The sequence below is a fragment of the Engystomops pustulosus genome, chromosome 10 (genome assembly GCF_040894005.1).
Source record: "Engystomops pustulosus chromosome 10, aEngPut4.maternal, whole genome shotgun sequence".
In the NCBI taxonomy this organism is placed as follows: Eukaryota; Metazoa; Chordata; class Amphibia; order Anura; family Leptodactylidae; genus Engystomops; species Engystomops pustulosus.
Window position 1 is genome coordinate 74,663,631 of NC_092420.1, and position 20,383 is coordinate 74,684,013.

The window sequence follows — 20,383 nt, forward strand, 5'->3', positions numbered from 1 at the left end:
TAAATTTGTCTTGACAGCAGAGATAAAGGTTCTTGTGGAGGAATCACTTGTATAAATCCAACTAGTACAAGAAACCTCCAGGTCATTATTATGTCCCCCCTAGTTAAAGACTGACCCCTCTGCCCACTGTGACCTCTGGTGAGGCTCTCTGGATGTTAATATAGTCCCAGACTGCAATGATCAGCTGTAAGGTGTCTTTAACAAAGCTTTATAGATAATCCTTGTTCCCATTACAGCAAAAAATTTTGAAACTGCAATTGTCACTGGGGCAAAAAAATTATTTTGTCTGGAACTACAATTATAAAATATACAGTTTCGACTTACATACAAATTCAAGTTAAGAACAAACCTATTGAACCTATCTTGTACATAACCCGGGGAAGTTTCTTTCTCCTGGTCTCAAAGTTAACATATTGGGCAAACTGTGAAATTGTAAAAGTATGCCTGGCTGCAGCCACCACTAGAGGGAGACCACAAACTTACAGAGAACCCAGCATAGCATGCAGTAAGGTCCATGGCTTCCCCCAGTGGGGATCTCAGCAGGGGTAGGATTTGAAGTTTCCTAAAACAGAAAGGTAAAACATATCAGTTAATGCAATGAGTAGGAAAGAAATTACTATTTCTTCATTTTTGGTGAATGCATCTGTAAGGCACTCTCCCACCTGTTTTTACCCCACTAAACTAATAACCTCTAAAGTCATATGCAAATGAGTTCAGAAGAGTCACTATGCTTGAAATGAGTCACTTTTAGAGGCTGGAGAGAGGGCATCACTTCTTACATTCATATTTTGTGGTTCTGTGATCTAAAAAAACAGAGATGCAAGCAGTTATATACAAAGTTGAGAAAGTGTACAGTACTGACCATAAAAATCCAGTTCATATCTCTAGTTAAATAGCATGCAGAACATTAATCCTCATACGTACTCAAATCTTTACGCCAAATTTTTTTTGCACATGTTTTGATTTTTGCTTCTTTTTGGGAGTATTTGAGCATATTTTTTGCACCTACAACAGGGTTTTAAATAGTTTACCAATATGTGTTTGTTGCAGTGTTCCTAATGTATTGATGGACAAAGTACTGTGATACGTAAGAACACAGAATTGAGAAGATCACCGAACTCGTGGGCAGGGCATCTTCTAATGTTATTTTCCATATTTCAGCTTCTTAGGGCTATCTGTTCCTCTTGTCTTGGAGGGACCTCTCATGGTTCTGCACATTAACGCCTTTTCAACCTACTTTACTTCTTGTAATATTCACACTGAACAGTATTCTATATCTAAGGTTGAAAGATTTAAGACTCAGCTCATTTAATTTATATCAGTGAATATGTAGCAGAAGAGTAATTACGTGTAATAGGATGCAGATTTCTTTTTTGCTATCATGAGCCATATTGTAACTTATTGTTCTTTTTGCTGCCATTGGTCATCTCCATTGCATATTTTAAGAATTTATTTTCCCATTTCTCAACTCATTTCTTCCTTTCAATCAGGGGTGTAACTTGAGGGGGTGCAGAGGTTGCGATCGCACATGGGCCCAAGAGGTTTAGGGGGCCCTTATGGTGTCACTTTCCCATATGAGGAGACTAGTACTATAAACCATACATTATAGTCGGAGGCCTGGCACAGACTTTGCATTGGGCCCATGAGCTTCTAGTTACACCACTGCATTCAATAATCCTGTAGTCTTTTGTGTAGATTTCAGGATGGAGTATATCACTATTAGTGTATATATTGTACATATGTGTACAATGATCTGTTCCCGTGGACGGCCCTGCATTGTGAATGTTATCAATGCTTCCATGCAGACTAGCATAGAGGTGACAATGGCCTCATTCACACAACCGTATATATATATAACCGTATATGACAACCACCACTGGCACTCAAGGCAGACCATGTCTCACCACACCATGACACGCTGCAGAAGATGGGGCGGAACCTTTTTCAGCCTGGATTTGCTTCTTATGCCGGGCCAAACACCAGACACAAATCCATCCTGGTTTGCAACTCGTTTTTGCACATGGTTGTGTGCATGAGGCCCAAGACTGATAAATATTCCTTTTCAATAACAACGTTCAAATTCATACAGGCTCGGACACAGCATTTCTTCAATTTAAGGATTATGGAGACCACTGTGCTCTTAGGAACCTTGAGTGATGCAGAAATTCTTTTGTAACCTTGGCCAGATCTGTGCCTTGCCACAATTCTGTCTCTGAGCTCATTGGGCAGTTCCTTAGACTTCATAATTCTCATGTGCTCTGACATGCACAGTGGGCTGTGAGGGCTTTCACAGACAGGTGTGTGACTTTCCTTATCAAGTCTAATCAGTTTTATTAAACAGAGGGAAGGAATAGAACCATCTCGAGGAGGATCAGAATTAAAAGGCTTCAAACTTCAAAGGGTCTGAATACTTATGACCATGTGATATTTCACTGTTGCTTCTTTAATAAATTAGCAAAACTATCTACATGTCTGTGTAATTTCTGTAAGATGGAGTGTAGCAATAAAGAGTAAAAAATTTTAAGGGATGTGAATATTTTTTGTACCCACTGTATTTTACATTGTTTTCATGATCTTTATTATAATAGTTGGTTATTTTCAAGGGAACCTGTCAGCATGCAGACAGTATGTTATAGAACAGTAGTAGCTGAGCAGATTGTAAGGAATGTCCTGCAGGCATCATGTTATAGAGCAGGAAGGGCACATTTAACTTGTCATCTTTTTATCTATACCTCTGCTATCCAAATAGAAAAAAGGATATATAAATTAATAAATTACAATTCATACTGAATTTTTTCCCCACAAACTGACATATCAATCTACTCAGCTCCTCCTGCTTTTAAAAATGCAATGTGTAGATAGGACCTTGTTTACAATCTGCTCAGCTCCATATGCTCTATAATGCGCTGCCTGTAGATAGGACACTATGTACAATCTGCTCAGCTCCATATGCTCTATAACAGGCTTCCTGCAGATAGGACACTATGTACACTCTGCTCAGCTCCATATGCTCTATAACATGCTTCCTGCTGATATGACACTATGTACAATCTGCACAGCTCCTCTTGCTCTATAACATGCTTCCTGCTGATATGACACTATGTACAATCTGCACAGCTCCTCTTGCTCTATAACAGGCTTCCTGGTCATAGGACACTGTGTACAATCTGCGGAGCTCCTCCTGCTCTATAACATGCTTCCTGCAGATATGACACTATGTACAATCTACACAGCTCCACTTGCTCTATAACAGGCTTCCTGCAGATAGTACACTATGTGCATTCTGCTCAGCTCCTCTTGCTCTATAACATATTCCTTGTAGAATACCCTGCATTTTCATGGTCACAAGTTACAAATATGGATTGCATAACATGTTTGTGCCCCTCCACACTTTTATAGCAGGTGTATGTTACCCATGACCTTTCTTCCTGTCACATAAGTCTCTCCCACTTGTAACATTGAAATATGAAATGTTAGCTCGGCTGCTTACCAATCCTTCAACTCCGGTCTAATTCAATAGGACAATGATAATACTCATCATTCAGGGGCAATGTCCTATAGTGCTGCAACACAATAAGAAAGATCTTAACCTTGTGCTCCTCCTACGTGATGTGTCCCCCTCTATACATGTAGTTTTATGAACATGTCGTGTCAATGTGGCTGTAAATGGGAAAGGGTCAAAGGTCAGAAACAATTATGGCTCTCACTGTTGATCAGCACTATTGTAACCTCCATCTCTTATTTTGTATTTCCTGTAGAGAGATGTGTTCGGATGGTATTAAAGATGCTTGGATTAAGCTCCTGCTCGACCAGTGCCCACACGCTCACCGAGCCTGACCACTCCAGCACACTAGGGATATCTACTCTGGATGTGGACACTCAAAGGTATGTCCTGGCCCTGCCGGAGGTAGAGACTTGGCGGAAGCACCGGTTGGGTTTAACCCAAGCTACTCACTCTTGCAACCTTTTGGAACCAGATACCATTTCTGAGACTTTGGTATCACGCACAGCAAGTTACGATGCCTTGTACGACCTCCGTGCACAGGAGGCGGAGACTAACTTCCCTTTTGAAGGGAACAGCATGTTCGAGGTGGCCACTGGAGGGGACTCTGATTTTCCATTGAGCCCTCATGTAATAAAGAGGAGAAGAGGAGGCCTGATCGAGCAGAAGGATATCATAAAAGCTCACCAGGCACATAAGATGCAAAGCACCCCCCAAGCACGACGGAAAGAGTGGGAGTAAGTACTTACCTCTCTGGGCGATATACATGAAAACTTATTTTTCCTTTCAATTTGCGGATCAAACACCACTACATACTGTACACCATTACATCACTACTGACAATAGATGATGTCACAGCTTAACTCCTCCTCCTCCCTGTACAATGACCTCTATATAGATAACACTGACCCATCATTACATCACTACTGACAATAGATGATGTCACAGCTTATCTCCTCCAATCCCTGTACAATGACCTCTATATAGATAACACTGACCCATCATTGCATCACTACTGACAATAGATGATGTCACAGCTTATCTCCTCCCTCTCCCTGTACAGTGACCTCTATAGAGATACCACTGACCCATCATTACATCACTACTGACAATAGATGATGTCACAGCTTATCCCCTCCCCCTCCCTGTACAATGACCTCTAAATAGATAACACTGACTCATCATTACATCACTACTGACAATAGATGATGTCACAGCTTATCTCCTCCTCCCTGTACAATGACCTCTATATAGATAACACTGACCCATCATTACATCACTACTGACAATAAATGATGTCACAGCTTATCTCCTTCTCCTCCCTGTACAATGACCTCTATATAGATAACACTGACCCATCATTACATCACTACTGACAATAGATGATGTCACAGCTTATCTCCTCCCCCTCCCTGTACAATGACCTCTATATAGATAACACTGACCCATCATTACATCACTACTGACAATAGATGATGTCACAGCTTATCTCCTCCCCCTCCTGTACAATGACCTCTATATAAATAACACTGACCCATCATTACATCACTACTGACAATAGATGATGTCACAGCTTATCTCCTCCTCCCTGTACAATGACCTCTATATAGATAACACTGACCCATCATTACATCACTACTGACAATAGATGTCACAGCTTATCTCCCCCCCTCCCTGTACAATGTCCTCTATATAGATAACACTGACCCATCATTACATCACTACTGACAATAGATGATGTCACAGCTTATCTCCTCCGCCTCCCTGTACAATGACCTCTATATAGATAACACTGACCAATCATTACATCACTACTGACAATACATGATGTCACACCTTATCTCCTCCGCCTCCCTGTACAATGACCTCTATATAGATAACACTGACCAATCATTACATCACTACTGACAATAGATGAGGTCACATCTTATCTCCTCCCCCTCCCTGTACAATGACCTCTATATAGATAACACTGACCCATCATTACATCCCTACTGACAATAGATGATGTCACAGCTTATCTCCTTCTCCCTGTACAATGACCTCTATATAGATAACACTGACCCATCATTACATCACTACTGACAATAGATGATGTCACCGCTTATCTACACCTATTATCTGCACAGAAAAAATGTCTAGAAAACTCTCCATAGACTTCAATGAGTAGACTCCAATCTATTGTTTACGACGTCTATAAGGCTGCTGTAAAGTATGTACCAAATGCTGCTCCTAGAGCTCCAGCAAGATGGCAGCCCCCATAACCACAGACAAAAAAAGATCAAGAATGTTTTGCAATTAAATTTTAATGAATCAAAAAGGAATTTGGTGAATATTCCTTTTACATAAATTGTTGTAATTAAGATTAATCTGCAGATGGCTATATTTATATATTTTATGAGTGATTTTCAATGAAGACCTTCCATGATAGACCCTGCAGGGGAGTCCTCTCTATGGGAATACATCAGGCTCATAAGCTTGCTTACTTTTCTACTGTACAAAACACTATTTGTGCTGTTTTGGCAGCTAATAGCACAGACCTCCATCTGTAAATGGTTCCCTATTTGGTGGAATCATTTTTTAGACATCAGTTTTTTGTTTTAAAATAGGATCAAGGGTCATAATTCTCATTTATAACATACTCATCTGATCGCCCAGCGATCACTTTGTGGCAATCGTTCTGTTTCTTTCAGCTTCCTGTTTGTTTTTACTTCTCTTCTTCCTTACACACACAGGAAATGCCTAGCGAAATCAATGCAGCCAATCACTGAATCAGGCGGGCCACAGGGGCGTGCCACAGAGGCAAGACACGGGGGCGGGCCACAGTGGCGGGCCAGAAGGGAGGGCCACAGGGGCGAGCCACAGAGGGGGGCCACAGAGGCGAGCCCAGGGGCATTACTGCTGCTCGGCTAATTGGTTATTTCAGGCTAGAGACAAGAGAAAGAAAAGTATTAACACCGTCAAGGGATAAGAGCAGAAACGGTGCAGGCACAGTCAGTATGTGGGCCGAACAGTGTGTCACGGCAGGAGAGGTGGGGAGGTGAGGAAGTATTAGCGATCACAATGGTTGTGCTTCAGCTTCAAAGGGCAACAGAAGAATCCAAATATAGATGAAAGAAGGAAGTGGCACTCACCAACCCAAGTGAAACAATCTTCTTTATTGACAAAAGTGGTACACAGGGAGGCACGCAGTGCCGCAGAGCCAACGGGCCGTTTCGCGCCGCTCGGCGCTTTCTCAAAGGACAGACTAAGGGCTCATTCACACGAACATAATGGGGATTGATATGCGTCTGTGCCATTTGTGGCTGCATATCTGTCTTCTTTGACGGTGCTCGGTCACAGTGCGGTAAGCACATGTTGCGTCACCCCTCGTGACCGTGCACAGTGAATATAGGACATTTGTTATATTCCGCCATGTTACGGCGCTGACCGCTCACTTTGCTATGGAGAGGGGAGGGGTGATCAGTGCTCATCCCTCCTCTTCTTCAGCGCGCAGCTGTATGTTCTCCCAGGCCATAGCCCTTGTGAATGTCGTGTGAATGTACCCTAAGGTCACTTTACACCGACATATGGTACACTGGGCCGTAGCGTGGGGGAGCATACAGCCGCACTCTGGAGAGAGGATGTGAGAGCTTTGCCCCCCTCTTCATAGCGAGGCATGGTGCCCGGCTATGATAGAGAATGCCCCGTGGATGGTACAGCATACCTCCCAACATTTGTGAAAGGGAAAGAGGGACAAAATGGCGGCACGCGTAGCGTGCCGTGGCGATCCCCCTAAGCCACACCCCCAATCACTCCCTGGCCACGCCCCAAATTTTAGCCATATTATAATAATAAAAATGATCTCAATAAAAAAAAATATATATATTATCCTCATTGGGATTTGAACCCAGAACCTGCAGTGTCCATGCTATATTCTCTGTGATTATCTAGGTGTAGAATTTTGGTAACTAAGAACTATGACTACTGTTACACTGTGACACAGATTTAATGCCTTGGTATATAGGGAGGGATCTTCTCAGAGATTATTGTAATTATTGAGACAATTATTATTTTTATGGAGATTATTATTATTATTATTGAGATGATTATTATTTTCACTATTATTAATAATCATCTCCATAATAATAAAAGTAATAAAATTTATAATAATAATAATAATAATAATAGTCTCAATAATTACAATAATAACCTCTGAGAAGATCCCTCTCTATATATCAGTGCATTAGTCTGTGTCACAGTGTAAATGGCAGATAACATGTCTTAGTTACCAGAAATCCTTGACTCTGTATCACTGGGCTTATAGCTCAGTTAGTTAAGCTCCTGTCTATGGTGCAGAGGGTCCCAGGTTCGAATCTCAGTCTGGCCAAAACTTTATTTAATTTAATTACATAAAGAGCTTGTGTCCATATATGGACAGATGCTGATCAGACCTGATGATGTGGTCCTTGCTCTCTCCTCCCTGCCCGATGTCTGCTCTGGGGAACCCTAGGAGATGCAGTGACCATATATGGATAGAGATCTGACCTGATGACGTGGTCCCTGCTCTCCGCTAAGCCCGACACTTCTCTGAAAGGGCTTCCCTGCCTGATGTCTGCTCTGGGGAACCCTAGGAGATGCAGTGACCATATATGGACAGATGCTGATCTGAAGCTGATGACGTGGTCCCTGCTCTCCGCTAAGCCGACACTTCTCTGAAAAGGATTCCCTCCCGATGTCTGTAGAAGCCATTCTGTACTATAGGTTCTGGCTTTCAAAGTATTTACTATGGGGACACAGCGCCGGGACACAGCGGGACCTGGGAGGAAAATCCGTGACAATCTGACAGCTGCCCGTGACGTGGGGCAGAGGTAAGAAAAACGGGAAAGTCCCGTCAAAATCGGGACGGTTGGGAGCTATGGGTACAGTGACACGTGTGGTCACCATACCACAGCTTGGTACCATAGGCTTCTATGGGGACCGATATCCGGCTGCAAACTGTGCTGCCAGATATTTTTCCCTCACATATTCGTGTAAAAGTGGCCCAATACTTGATCCCATTTAAAGCAAACAATAAAGCCTGAAAAACTCTTTAAAAGAAATCTACCATCAAAATCAAGGATGAAACACCAGGGACGCTTACTTATAAGTGACTGCGGCAATTTTCTTTCTTCTCTAGTGGACATTACCAGAACCCCTCCATGCAGTATCTTCACAGGCTGTTACACTATCTCGCCTTACCCCTCTGCTCTCTAAGCACCTGTCCCTCCCTCTGCCTGATGTAATCTCACTGCAGCAGGGGAAGTTTCAGCACACAGTGGGAGGGGAGAAGTACTCCTGCACAGTGTAACGGCCTGTGAAGGTGCAGCACAGAGGCACCTCTGACTCATTAGCATAATTTAAAAAGTTTACTGTCACAGTCACAGTGTCTGGAGCTATCATGTATCATGCTTCATTTTGATGGTTGATTTCCTTTGATTTGACAAATCCATTTATTTATTTTTTTAATTCCAATATTTTTGTACCCTTACATGTGGTGTATTATTCTCTTATCAACATTGGCATCGCGATTTTCCTGGTGTGGATGGTATATTGGCTACATCTCTTGCATGATTTTTTCCAAATACCTGGAAAATCCTAAACTTAAAATGCTTGAAAAAAAAGCAATGAAAAAAGCACATAAATAACTTCAATATATATTTAAGGCAGATCAGGGAATGAATTTGTTACCTTTAAAAGAGTTAGAAGAGTGTGTGACGTTGTTAATCTTACAGTCACTTATCATCATTTGGGGAGCAGAGGTGGTCACTGTGACCCATTGCAGAATATATTTGACATTTGAAGTGTGACTTCCTTATAGTTATATTTTAAAATAGATCACATTAGCAGGACCATGCTCAAGACAAAAAATTTGCAGGCTATTCTGTCTCATTTGCAAAAAAATATTTTTAGTCTACTAAAAAAATGAATCTGAAAAACAAGAGATTGCGCTGCCGTCACCCAAAAATGGTGTTTGCGAGGGGCATTTTCCATTTATACATTACAGCTGAATAAAAACAGCAAAAGATCAAAAAAAATCAAACCAAAATATCAAAATATTTGAAATGATTTGTATTGCCACCTACTGGATACATAGGGGAATGCGACAAGTTTTTGAAAATAGCAACAAATCTTTAGTCACGTTTTATTTAAACTTTGAATAAAAAACTTTATTTATTTAAACAAAAAAAAATGAGGTTTTATATTTCGATGTAATGGATGGTATAAAAAAAAGCCAAATATCAAGAACACTGTTTGATAATGTAGTCAGAATATTTCAACTCGTGTACAGTATACTCATAGTAAATGAAAAATAGAATTATGCACTAATAACATGATAGGAGGAACATTAGAAACGTATTCACTTACTCCTAAGACTGAGTCCAGATATTGGGGCTCATTTACTAAAGGTCCGAATCGTGCACTTTGGTCGGGTTCCCGGACGATTTCCGATTTGAGACGAATTGCCCCGGGATTTTTTCGCACGCGATCGGATTTTGGCACATCAGCGACAGCTTGCATGCGACAGAAATGGGGGCGTGGGCGTCGGAAAAACCGCAGTATTTAAAAAAAAAATTGTGCCACTTGACACGCACTTAAAAGCACCAGCAAGAAGATGGTGAACTCCGGTGGACCTCGGCGGACCTCGGTGCAGCAGCGACACCTGGTGGATATCGGGCGCACGGACCTTAGTGAATCCCGGCAGGACGCGAATCCACGTCGGACAACGCGCCGCTGGATCGCGAATGGACCGGGTAAGTAAATGTGCCCCATTGTGACAAAAACATGAAGAATCAAATCATCATAAATTGCAGTAAAATGGTTATGTTGTATCTTCAACAAGAAGATAGACATAAATAGAGATTTTGTGATATAGGTGTGAACAGAGCCGTAGCAGGTTTGTCAACAGTTCTAAAAAATAATCTATAAAAATAGGAGGGTCTCCTACAGCTACGGTCCTGCATTATCCCATCTTAGAAAATGTATTTGCTTATTTCCCAGAATCCCCCAGTGGAGCATCAATGGCAGTAATTCTTCACACACCTGCAAGACTACCTTAATTGGCAAAGTCTCCATAAGGGGAACTCTAAGGCCCATTGCACACAGATGTTTTATTTACTACAATGGTCAATATAAAATGGTTATATTGGCTGTCATACCATGTGCTTCCTATGGAGAGGGGAAGGATAAGGTGCGCTCATGCACCCTCCTGCACCCAGCCATGTACGGCCCTCTGCAAGGGATCTTACTTCCCTTGATTAAGCGGGACAGTTCCTGGTAGCAGAAGGTAAGTCCTAGATTGTAACTCTATAGAGATGATGGTAATGGTAAAGCAGGAAGCCAGTGACTTCCTGCTTCCCAAAGTCTGGGCGGTGGAGCAACAGAAAAATAGGAATTAGAAGTGTACAAGATACATAAAGGTGTGTGCTCTATGAATAAAACTGTGCGATACAGGTGGGATGTAGAGGAATTGGGGCATTGTAAGGCGGTATGGTACCTTGGGTGCAGTATAGGTTGGTAAATCACAGTTGTGGGTTTTATAGGAGGTCAGAACATTATACAGTACCACATAAGCTGGACATAATACTTGGGGGGGGGGGGGGGTCACAGGAAGTGTGGCATTATAATGAAAGTGGGAAATACACAGTAAGGGGGTATTATACAGTATTGGGGGTCATTAAGGGGGCTCTGTGTGCCACAACTTCCATCCTCCTTTGCACTTTAGGATAGTTGGGAGGTGTCATACGGATATATTTCTCCAGTAGTAGAGAGGAAGTCTGCACTTCTCTAGCGCTTTGATACACCCCCACCAATCATCTGATCATCTGTTGGAACTGGTCCACAGTGAGTACTGCTTCCACCTCCCGGGCCAGACTTTTTGCAGCTAAGACCCATTCAAGAGAATGAAAGTGAGCTACAATACCAAGCACATCCACTATAATCTGTATGGCGCTGTGCTTGGAAGACTTTTTAGAGGGCACAGCAGTGATCCAATTGCTGATATCTATTCAAACACTGATTAGTAGGGGTGCCAGGTGTAAGACCCTAGATCATAGGGTAAATAATCAATGATTAAATCCTGGAATACCCCTCTTGATATTCAGCTGGAGCAGCAATCGGAACCCTTGTGCAGATGCTGGAATCCTTAGATGCAGAATACTGTCCAGGGAAGGTTGGCACAACACCATCTCCACATGATCTTCCTTCTTATCCACAACTGCAAACTGTATAGTTAACATTATGTAACGAGGTCTCTATGTGATTAATGTCCCATCAGATGTGCAAACCCTTCACATAGGAGACAATGTTTCTGGGCCGATTTTTCAGCATTCATCACCCCTACGAGGGACAGCGAGTGTTTGCTGAAAGTCAATGCTTGCCAAAATGCCATGGACGCGTTCCAAAGTCCCAACACCATCTCTGATGTTTCTGAGTGAGTTGTTCAGACCTTCTGGGCAGCCTGACAGAGTTTGCATTTCCAATGCAGTGGAAACAATGAATTACATTAGAATGTGTGACTGGAGGCCTTGTTTTAACAAGTAGGAGAAGAAGAAACGATGTTGCCTGCCAGATGAAGATTTAGGTTATTTCTGCATGGCTTTTGTTCTCTCCCTTCATCCAGATCCCTTTCCCTGCTGGGCTGTCAATAGGCAGTGATATAAGCTGCGTGATCACGTACCAAGGTAATGCCCTCCTGTGTGCAGACTGCGCCAAGGAGCTTCAGCAAGTCGTCATGATTCTCATTATTCATTAACTGGAACGTAAAATGTACTTTATTACTGTGTATGTAACGGCGAATTCTCTGTCTGCAGTTTTGGTTTTTGATACCAGATATCTGTGCGGTGCCAACAATGAAAACCAACTCACGTGGCCAAAAGTGATGGACATGTTTGTTAAGTTCCCTAATGTCTTACGGCTTTATCATAGGGCTCTAATGTTGCTCTGTAAATGGAAAAATCAAGAATCAAGGAAGAAACGGAAATGCAAAATGGAAAGTACAGTAGTATAAATAGGTTTGCCATAAATATTAGAAATTCATTTTGACAGGTTTGGCCAAGTATCTAATGTACATGGGATCCCCAGACTCTTAAGGAACATTCACATGAACGTTTGGGGGGACGTATAAATGGGTATATACATCACCCATATACGGCAATGGGCGCACGGGAGCGGTATGTTGCAGCACATGTGCCATGCGCCACGGTGGGCATATATCATGTGAATGTAGCCTTACCCATATCTCATACAGGGTAAGATCTGTATCAGGCAGCTGTATTTTAAGTTCTTTTGTTCACATACTGAATTTACCTTAATCTGCTGCTCTTACCAATGTACCTTTCAGATAAATTGGTACTCTCATGTCTGATATTTACGAAACATCCATGGGATATGTCATAAATATGTGATAGATGCCGGATGCATCTCTGGGATACTCATCTATCTCCATAAGAGTGGGTTCCTTATCTATCATGTGTCTATGTTTTATTGTTTGAATATTTGAGAAATATTACACATGCTCTTTACTATTTACTATTACACTTTACACATATACTTTACTATTTGTTTAGCTTAACAATAGATATGAGCAAATCTGTTTGTAGGTTTGTTACAAATATGTTGATTTTTAGTACTTAATTGACATACAAAATAATTGCCATAAGGCCCCTTTCACACTTGCGTTTTTCATGCGCGTGTTCTGCTCAAGCTTTTGACATGCAGAACTTGCATTGCACTCTGACCCATTGTAATCACATGCGTGTTTTTTAACGCATGTTTAAATCTCAGCATGCTCTTCTTTTGCAAGTCACGCATGTGAATAACGCACCATACAAGTCTATGGAGATGCATCAAAAATGCATTGCACTCTGAGACACTTGCAAGTCCAATGCAAGTGCAATGCGTTTTTCTCGCATCAATTGCCATAGAAAAGATAGAGCTCAGTCCTGAGTCCTTTTCACTGAGACACTGAACAAATTCTGACTGAAAACTGATTGAAGTTTGATGAAAAATGTCAGTTTTTCACTAACCAAACCCTGCTCGCACCCTCATCCAACTCTGACGTGATCTGCAATGGAAGTGTGGAAGGGGCCTTAGAGTTAGGAATAAAGGTGTTGGCCACTCATCAATTCATTCAGTATTCCTGCTACTTACTTTAGTGCTGTCTGCAAACTCTCTGTGATTTTTATATCTGAGCTCTGCTGAAGGGCAACAGATTTATAAACTTCCCCACCTCCTCTTTCCCTGTGTCTGGCCTTGGAGATGGATCATTAGGCTCCACTCACTAAGGAGAGCCGGCTCTTCTAGCTCCTGAATGGCTTTCTATTAAATATATAATAGCGAGCATCAGTCCAGCCAGATCCCCCACTTCACACTACTTTTAACCCAATTATATTGGGTTAAAGGTGGCGTGGTGAGCCCGACTAGGAGTGGGATCTGGCTTTTAGAGTTGGTTCATTTGCGAATGACCCATAATTAGTGAGTTGGACTGTGTGAGAGAGAGAGGCACAGTGGGTGACGTCATTAGGACGAACTGAAGGAGTGATAAACAGGAAGTTTTGTATATATGCAGAGGGCAGCATGGTGAGAAGAGGGAAATCTGCAGCTATCAAAGGAGGCAATGGAACAGGAACATACACATGCAGAGACATGTCTAATGGAACAGATTTATTGAAAAAGGGCAAAACCTTTTAACTTTAACACTTACCCAACTCTAACCCTAATAAAAAAAAATATTAGTAGTATATACTGTTACTAGCTGGTGTCTAGTTTTATGTTTTTTAGGAGGTTACAAAACTACAGCATGTATATATACACACGTACAATATATAAAAGAATGGCTGGATGTGATTTGTACAAATATTACTCAATTATTGTTGTCTTCTCCTCTGAAACTTATGTGGAATTTAATTAAAAAACAGCAGTTGTTCATAAAACCATTAGCAATTGTAACATTTCACTTCTTAGAGGAGAGAATTTGCAGCAAGGGAGACAAGAAGACAAGACACACAGACTCGCAGGGTTTGCTCTGAATCGTCTTTTTGATGGGTTTAATAATTAAAGTCGCGCTCCCCTGTCATTATGTTTTACTATACGGTGACCTCTGCTTGTGCTTGATATCTGCTGCCCTCGGTACGTGGCGGAGGGATATCATCACACGTATAATTATATATTCTGCCTGATGACAAGAGGGAACTTAATGTTCTGGAGGAAAACGGTGTTTTGCAAACATTATCACTTCTTCCAAAAATACTTCTGCTGTCAACAGTTTTCGCTGGCGATCCAGCCATGCTGCCGGCTTCGACAGGAATTAAGCAAATACACAGCCATTAATTATTCACCTTAAGTCTGATAAATAAGAGTTTAACTTTCAGCAACAGCTCACACTTAATTGGGCTCCGTGTCCTCAAGGAGGAGAAGACTCATAATACAAAAATTCTGCCTAAAGTTGTCTCTTTATGCGCTTATAATGAAACATTTGTGTGTATTATTTAGTATTTGCCTATAACAGCACTAATAGGCCCCATTACATGTATATCGCAGAACATGTTACATAAAGATGGTTTTTTTGCCTACTTGCGCTATGGGTACATTTGCTGATAATAGGCAGGATTATTCTCATACATTTACATCAAACATGATCATGATAAATTCCCAAACTTTTTGCATTAATCACTGTATAATGCCCCTTGTTCTGTAGCCCCTCCATATAATGATCCTTTGTCTTCTGGTTCCCTTTTTAAAATGCCCCTTTGCAGTAAATTTGCATGGCGGCTTTAAAAATTCAGAAACTAAAACTTCCCGTTCCTTAAATTATCTCCTCAACCCCAGGGATGTCTTATGTGTAGCCTTATGTGGGCCCCCCTAGAAGCTCTGGGCCCCGGCACTTGCCCAGGTATGCCCAGTGCTGGCGCCGACCCTGCCCCCATTTGTGTAGCTCCTTCTTATAATAATCTCTTTTATCAAGCTCCCCCTTTCTGTAGCTTCCAGATTTTGGCCCTATTTAGAGGGAACCTGTCACCAGGTTTTATTCTCAACTAGTAGTCCCCTCAGGTACAGTATGAAATGTCCTTTCTGAATGTAAATGTGAAATCAAATCCTTTTACAAATAAAAACTCAGGCGAATATGACACGTCTTATCCCATTTTTACATGAAATTAGTCAAGTTGAGTGGTTGCAGGGGGAATGTCACTTCAAAAGCCCCTAAATCTGGTTCCACGGCACCTACTTTTTGTGTCAAATTAAAGATAAGAATCCAAGAATCCCATTTTTTAATATATCATTAAAATCAAGCATGATAAACCAGGGACACTTACTCATAGATCCAGGCATCAGTAGTAATCTTTTTGTATTTGTTATCCATGGCCTCCTCCCTTCTAATATCAATGTTTAAAATTATGCTAATGAGCCTGAGAGGCTAACCCCTCTGTGATCTGGCTTCACACAAGTGCTGAGGATGCAGGGAGAGGGAGAGATGGAGTAACAGCCTGTAGAGCCTCATCTCAGAGGGGCTAGGGTAGTTTCTTAGGCTCATTGGAATAATTCTAGAAGTTGATTTTAGAAGGAAGGAGACCATGGATAACAAATATAAGAAGATTACCACAGTTACTCTGCCTGTATCTATGAGTAAGGCTACATGCTCACTGCCGTGTGCCCGCCGCACCGTAGCACGGCGGGCACACGGCAGCGCTCGGGGAGAGGAGGAGGAGGTGAGCGCAGCTCACCCCCGCCCCTCTCCATAGCGCTCTATGGCCGCGGCACCGTAACACGGGAAAAGATAGGACATGTCCTATCTTTCCCCGGGCTACGGAGCGGTACGGTGCCGCATGTGTGCTGCACCGTACCGCTCCCGTACCATGCCGTGAGCCCATAGAAGTGTATGGGGGACGTATATCGGCCGTATATACGTCGGCCGTATATACGTCCCCCATACATGTGTGTGTGAGTGTCCCTGGTTTATCATGATGGAATTTGATTGTAGATTTCCTTAAAACTTGTATTCATGAATACTAGTGTCATGAATGCACCCGCGATCCTTGTTGCCACTGCCGCTGCCCCTCTCCCAGGTCCGGACTCACCTCACCAGGCTTCTGCTCCGGAACCGACTAGGCCACACGCTCCCGCCCCTTGGGCACGCGTGCGCCGGCTCTTTAAGACTTAAAGGGCCAGCGTCCTCCTGATTGGAGCTTGTTAATCCGGCTCACCCTTATAATCCGGCACCTCCCTTCCTGCCTCGCAGGATCTTCAGCATCATTTCCTGCTAAGTGAAAGCCCTCTAGTGTTCCATGTGTTTCCAGTGTACCTCGGTGTTCCTGCGTTAGTTCCGCCCCATTCCAGTGACCTGCTGTGCCTTCCAGGGCTCCCGTCCAGCGGAATCTTCAGTCCGTGCCAGCATTACCAGTGTTCCTCCGTGTTTCCTGCTGTCATCTCAGGTTTCCTGCCATACTACATGGCTGCCACCGCGGGCCTAGTCGCAGCAATGGAACGACCGGGTGACACCCCGCCGCAGCAAGACTATCCCGCTTTGTGACGAGCTTTGGCGAGCTCTGGCTCCGGTCCCGGGTTGCGGCTAATCCTCCATCACCTCCCGCGGTGGTCCAGAGGGTCCACAGACTCTTCCCTAAGAGACTCTCTGACAGTTCGTCCCCTCTGTACTGCGACAACTAGCTTAATGTCCTGGCAGGGCGATTGTTCATGGACAGTTAGAGATCACATGACCCTCCATCTGCGGCCATCTTATGGTCAGGAATGTCTGGCTGATGAGGTAAAAGACAGGAGGCTTCACTTTACATATCAAGAAAGCAGAACTTTTTACACTTTTTTTTGTACATTGGTAAATTACCTAATATCCTGCCCTCAACATATTACAAGGAAACATAAGGTAAGTTTACAGCGGGAGGCAGCAGCTTATGAACAGTTCAATTTTGACTAATTTGGTCATTAAGCTATTTTCCCCATTTTTGAGCAGACTCTTCCTGAATGTATCCCATAAGTGAGTTATGTCTCCTGTAATCACGTCTGGAAAGCTTTCTATGTAATATATATGTGAGTGTATTACAGTGTTTTGTGAATCAGTTTTTCCTATTATGTAATGGACCCACCACTGTTTACCATGCGGTTCCAGATTTCTATTGCATTATATCACATTAGTAAAGTTATTAGGTAGATGCAGCGTTTTCAGGGAGCAAATGTACTTAAAACGCTTCGGGTTCTAAACTCAAACCTCTCGTATCTCGTTCCCCTTCATTGTGTTGTTTACTTCAGATGCATTCAAGTCAATTATCTTGGTATTTTAATAGGAGAAGTGGGTAATTTCACCTGATTATTTCATATAGGGGTGACAGATTGCTAAAAATAAACAGAGAATAATCCCTCCTTGGCTGCCTCACCTGAGGCTAACTATTATATGATGATATAGTGTCTTTGTTGCTATGGCAATAAGCTACTTAAGCGCCTTTGTTAAAATAATAAACGATAATACGGTATGACGTGTGCTCACCAGGAGAAAACGTGCATAGTGTATACTGTACATCCAATACATCCTCTACAAGTATTTGTGGAGTAATACAGTACCACCATTTATCTTGCTTTTCTTGGTATTTTTTTTTTTCCGGGATGAGATGTATTTTACAGTCATACTACAATAGGTTGGCTTTAAACATATTGTTGTAAACATATTGGGGCACATTTACTAAGGGTCTGCACACCGCATTGGCGTCGGGTTTCCCGACTATTTCCGATTTGCGCCGCATTTAACAGGGGTTTTTGGCGCACGCGATTGGATTTTGGCCCAGTCGCGCCGACTTTCATGCGACACAAATCGGGGGGCATAGCCGACGGACAACCCGACTGATTGGGACTAATTGCGGGATTTAACATTCAAAAATGTGTCGCAAGACAATGCACTTACATGCACCAGGAAGAAGATGGTGAACTCCGGTGGACCTCAGCAGGGAAACGACACATGCAGGATATCGGGCGCACAATCTTAGTGAATCGCGACGGAATTCATCCTCGTCGGACAACGCACCTCGGGGATCGCGAAAGGACCAGGTAAGTAAATGTGCCCCATTAACTATGTTTGGGAGGTGCAGGAGTATTAACTATTTTGGGGGGTTGGTAACCTAATAAACATCTTATCTTTATGCTATGGCTCATGATGATTACAGGGATTCTAGACTCAGATATTTTTCATATGTTGTCTATTATTATTTTGTCTATGGAGCTGATTAAACAACCAGGATCGGAGGGTGTTACACTGGGGTGTCAGCTGTAGCTGTGTTTTATGATACCAACCCAGCTCCAACTACAAGCTACAGATAAATCTGTGATGATCTGTGATGAAGTGATGGATTTATCTGTCGCTGAGCGCTAACAGGTTAAGCAGTTTGTTTCTGTCCTGCATCCACTGACAGCTGAGAGATAAGGTTCCTAATGACATAACTCTTTACAGACCCTGAATAGTCTAATCTCCTTACAGTGCGGAATCATCCAGGGAAATATTCCCTAGGTATGGAAGCGGTTAATTATTAGCCTCCTTATCTTTCTATAGAGGAAGGACTTTAAGATCTGCTGTTCACTGCAGGTGAAAGAGCAGAAACAAGGCACAAAGAAGCTGCTTTACTGAATGACATACATTACAAAGTTTACTGCCAATTAATAATAATTTATTACAATCACAATTACAATTAATAATGTAACGGAGAACGTAGCGGGCTCGTCTATCAAGAAGCTTGGAGAGTTAATAAGTAGTGTGATTTGTCAATAAAATAGTGTGATCACATGACTGCACATTGCTCCTCATAGAAATAGTGGCGGCTGCCATGTGTGATGCATTACAATGTGGGAATGTTGTCACTGTTCACACCTCCGTTATAATATAATTAATATGTCTTAAACCGGCATAAGTATAGCATTGCTGTTTATAACAGTTCTTTCAACAAATCCTCTAAGACACATGTCCTGCTATATTAGGAAGATAAACACGAGGAATTTAGCATACAATCTGTTTTCTATTAATCTGCTATTAAATGGGATTTGTCATGTTTTTTTTTTTTTTTAGAATTTATCTTTAACTAATTACCTTTTACTACTCATCTTTATGAATAATGTATTCTGCAATGATCTTGGTTTCGACTGAACAGAGGAGCAGGGTCCTATACAATGGGAGATTCCCCACACATAAAAGCACCCCTTAAATGGGTTGTACCAAGTTTGATTGTGACCCACTATCTATAGGGTAAGGGGTGAAAATCGGATCAGTGGGGTCCGACTGCTGTATATGCAGCAGAAGTCGAGAGCAGACAGTATGGGTGGATCAATAGATGAATTTACATCATTGATATATATATATATATATATATATATATATATATATATATATATAATTCCACAAACAGGCAGCACTCCAAGGCAGTGGTCAAAACGATGGGGTCTCTTTATTCCATGTGCAACGTTTCAGCTCACGTAGAGCCTTTATCAAGCATGCTATACTAAAGATGCTCTAGCCAGAGGGTTAAGGACTTTGCACCCAACCAAGTTGCTGTGCTGCTCTGGACTTTCCAATATTTATATATATATATATATATATATATATATATATATATATATATATATATACACTCACCGGCCACTTTATTAGGTACACCTGTCCAACTGCTCGTTAACACTTAATTTCTAATCAGCCAATCACATGGCGGCAACTCAGTGCATTTAGACATGTAGACATGGTCAAGACAATCTCCTGCAGTTCAAACCGCGCATCAGTATGGGGAAGAAAGGTGATTTGAGTGCCTTTGAACGTGGCATCGTTTTTGGTGCCAGAAGGGCTGGTCTGAGTATTTCAGAAACTGCTGATCTACTGGG

At 42.1% G+C, this 20,383-nt stretch overlaps 1 protein-coding gene across 4 annotated transcripts in view; it reads left to right on the forward strand.

Annotated features, from left to right (window-relative positions):
• The window catches only part of CACNA1E (calcium voltage-gated channel subunit alpha1 E), a 499,672-nt gene that overhangs the window by 137,214 nt on the left and 342,075 nt on the right, over positions 1-20,383 (forward strand). For all 4 annotated transcript variants that reach the window (XM_072129136.1, XM_072129138.1, XM_072129135.1 and 1 more), the window contains exon 2: positions 3,759-4,239. In XM_072129136.1, coding sequence (XP_071985237.1) covers positions 3,773-4,239 — 467 coding nt within the window. In that variant the 5' untranslated portion in view covers positions 3,759-3,772. The remainder of the gene's footprint in view (positions 1-3,758; positions 4,240-20,383) is intronic.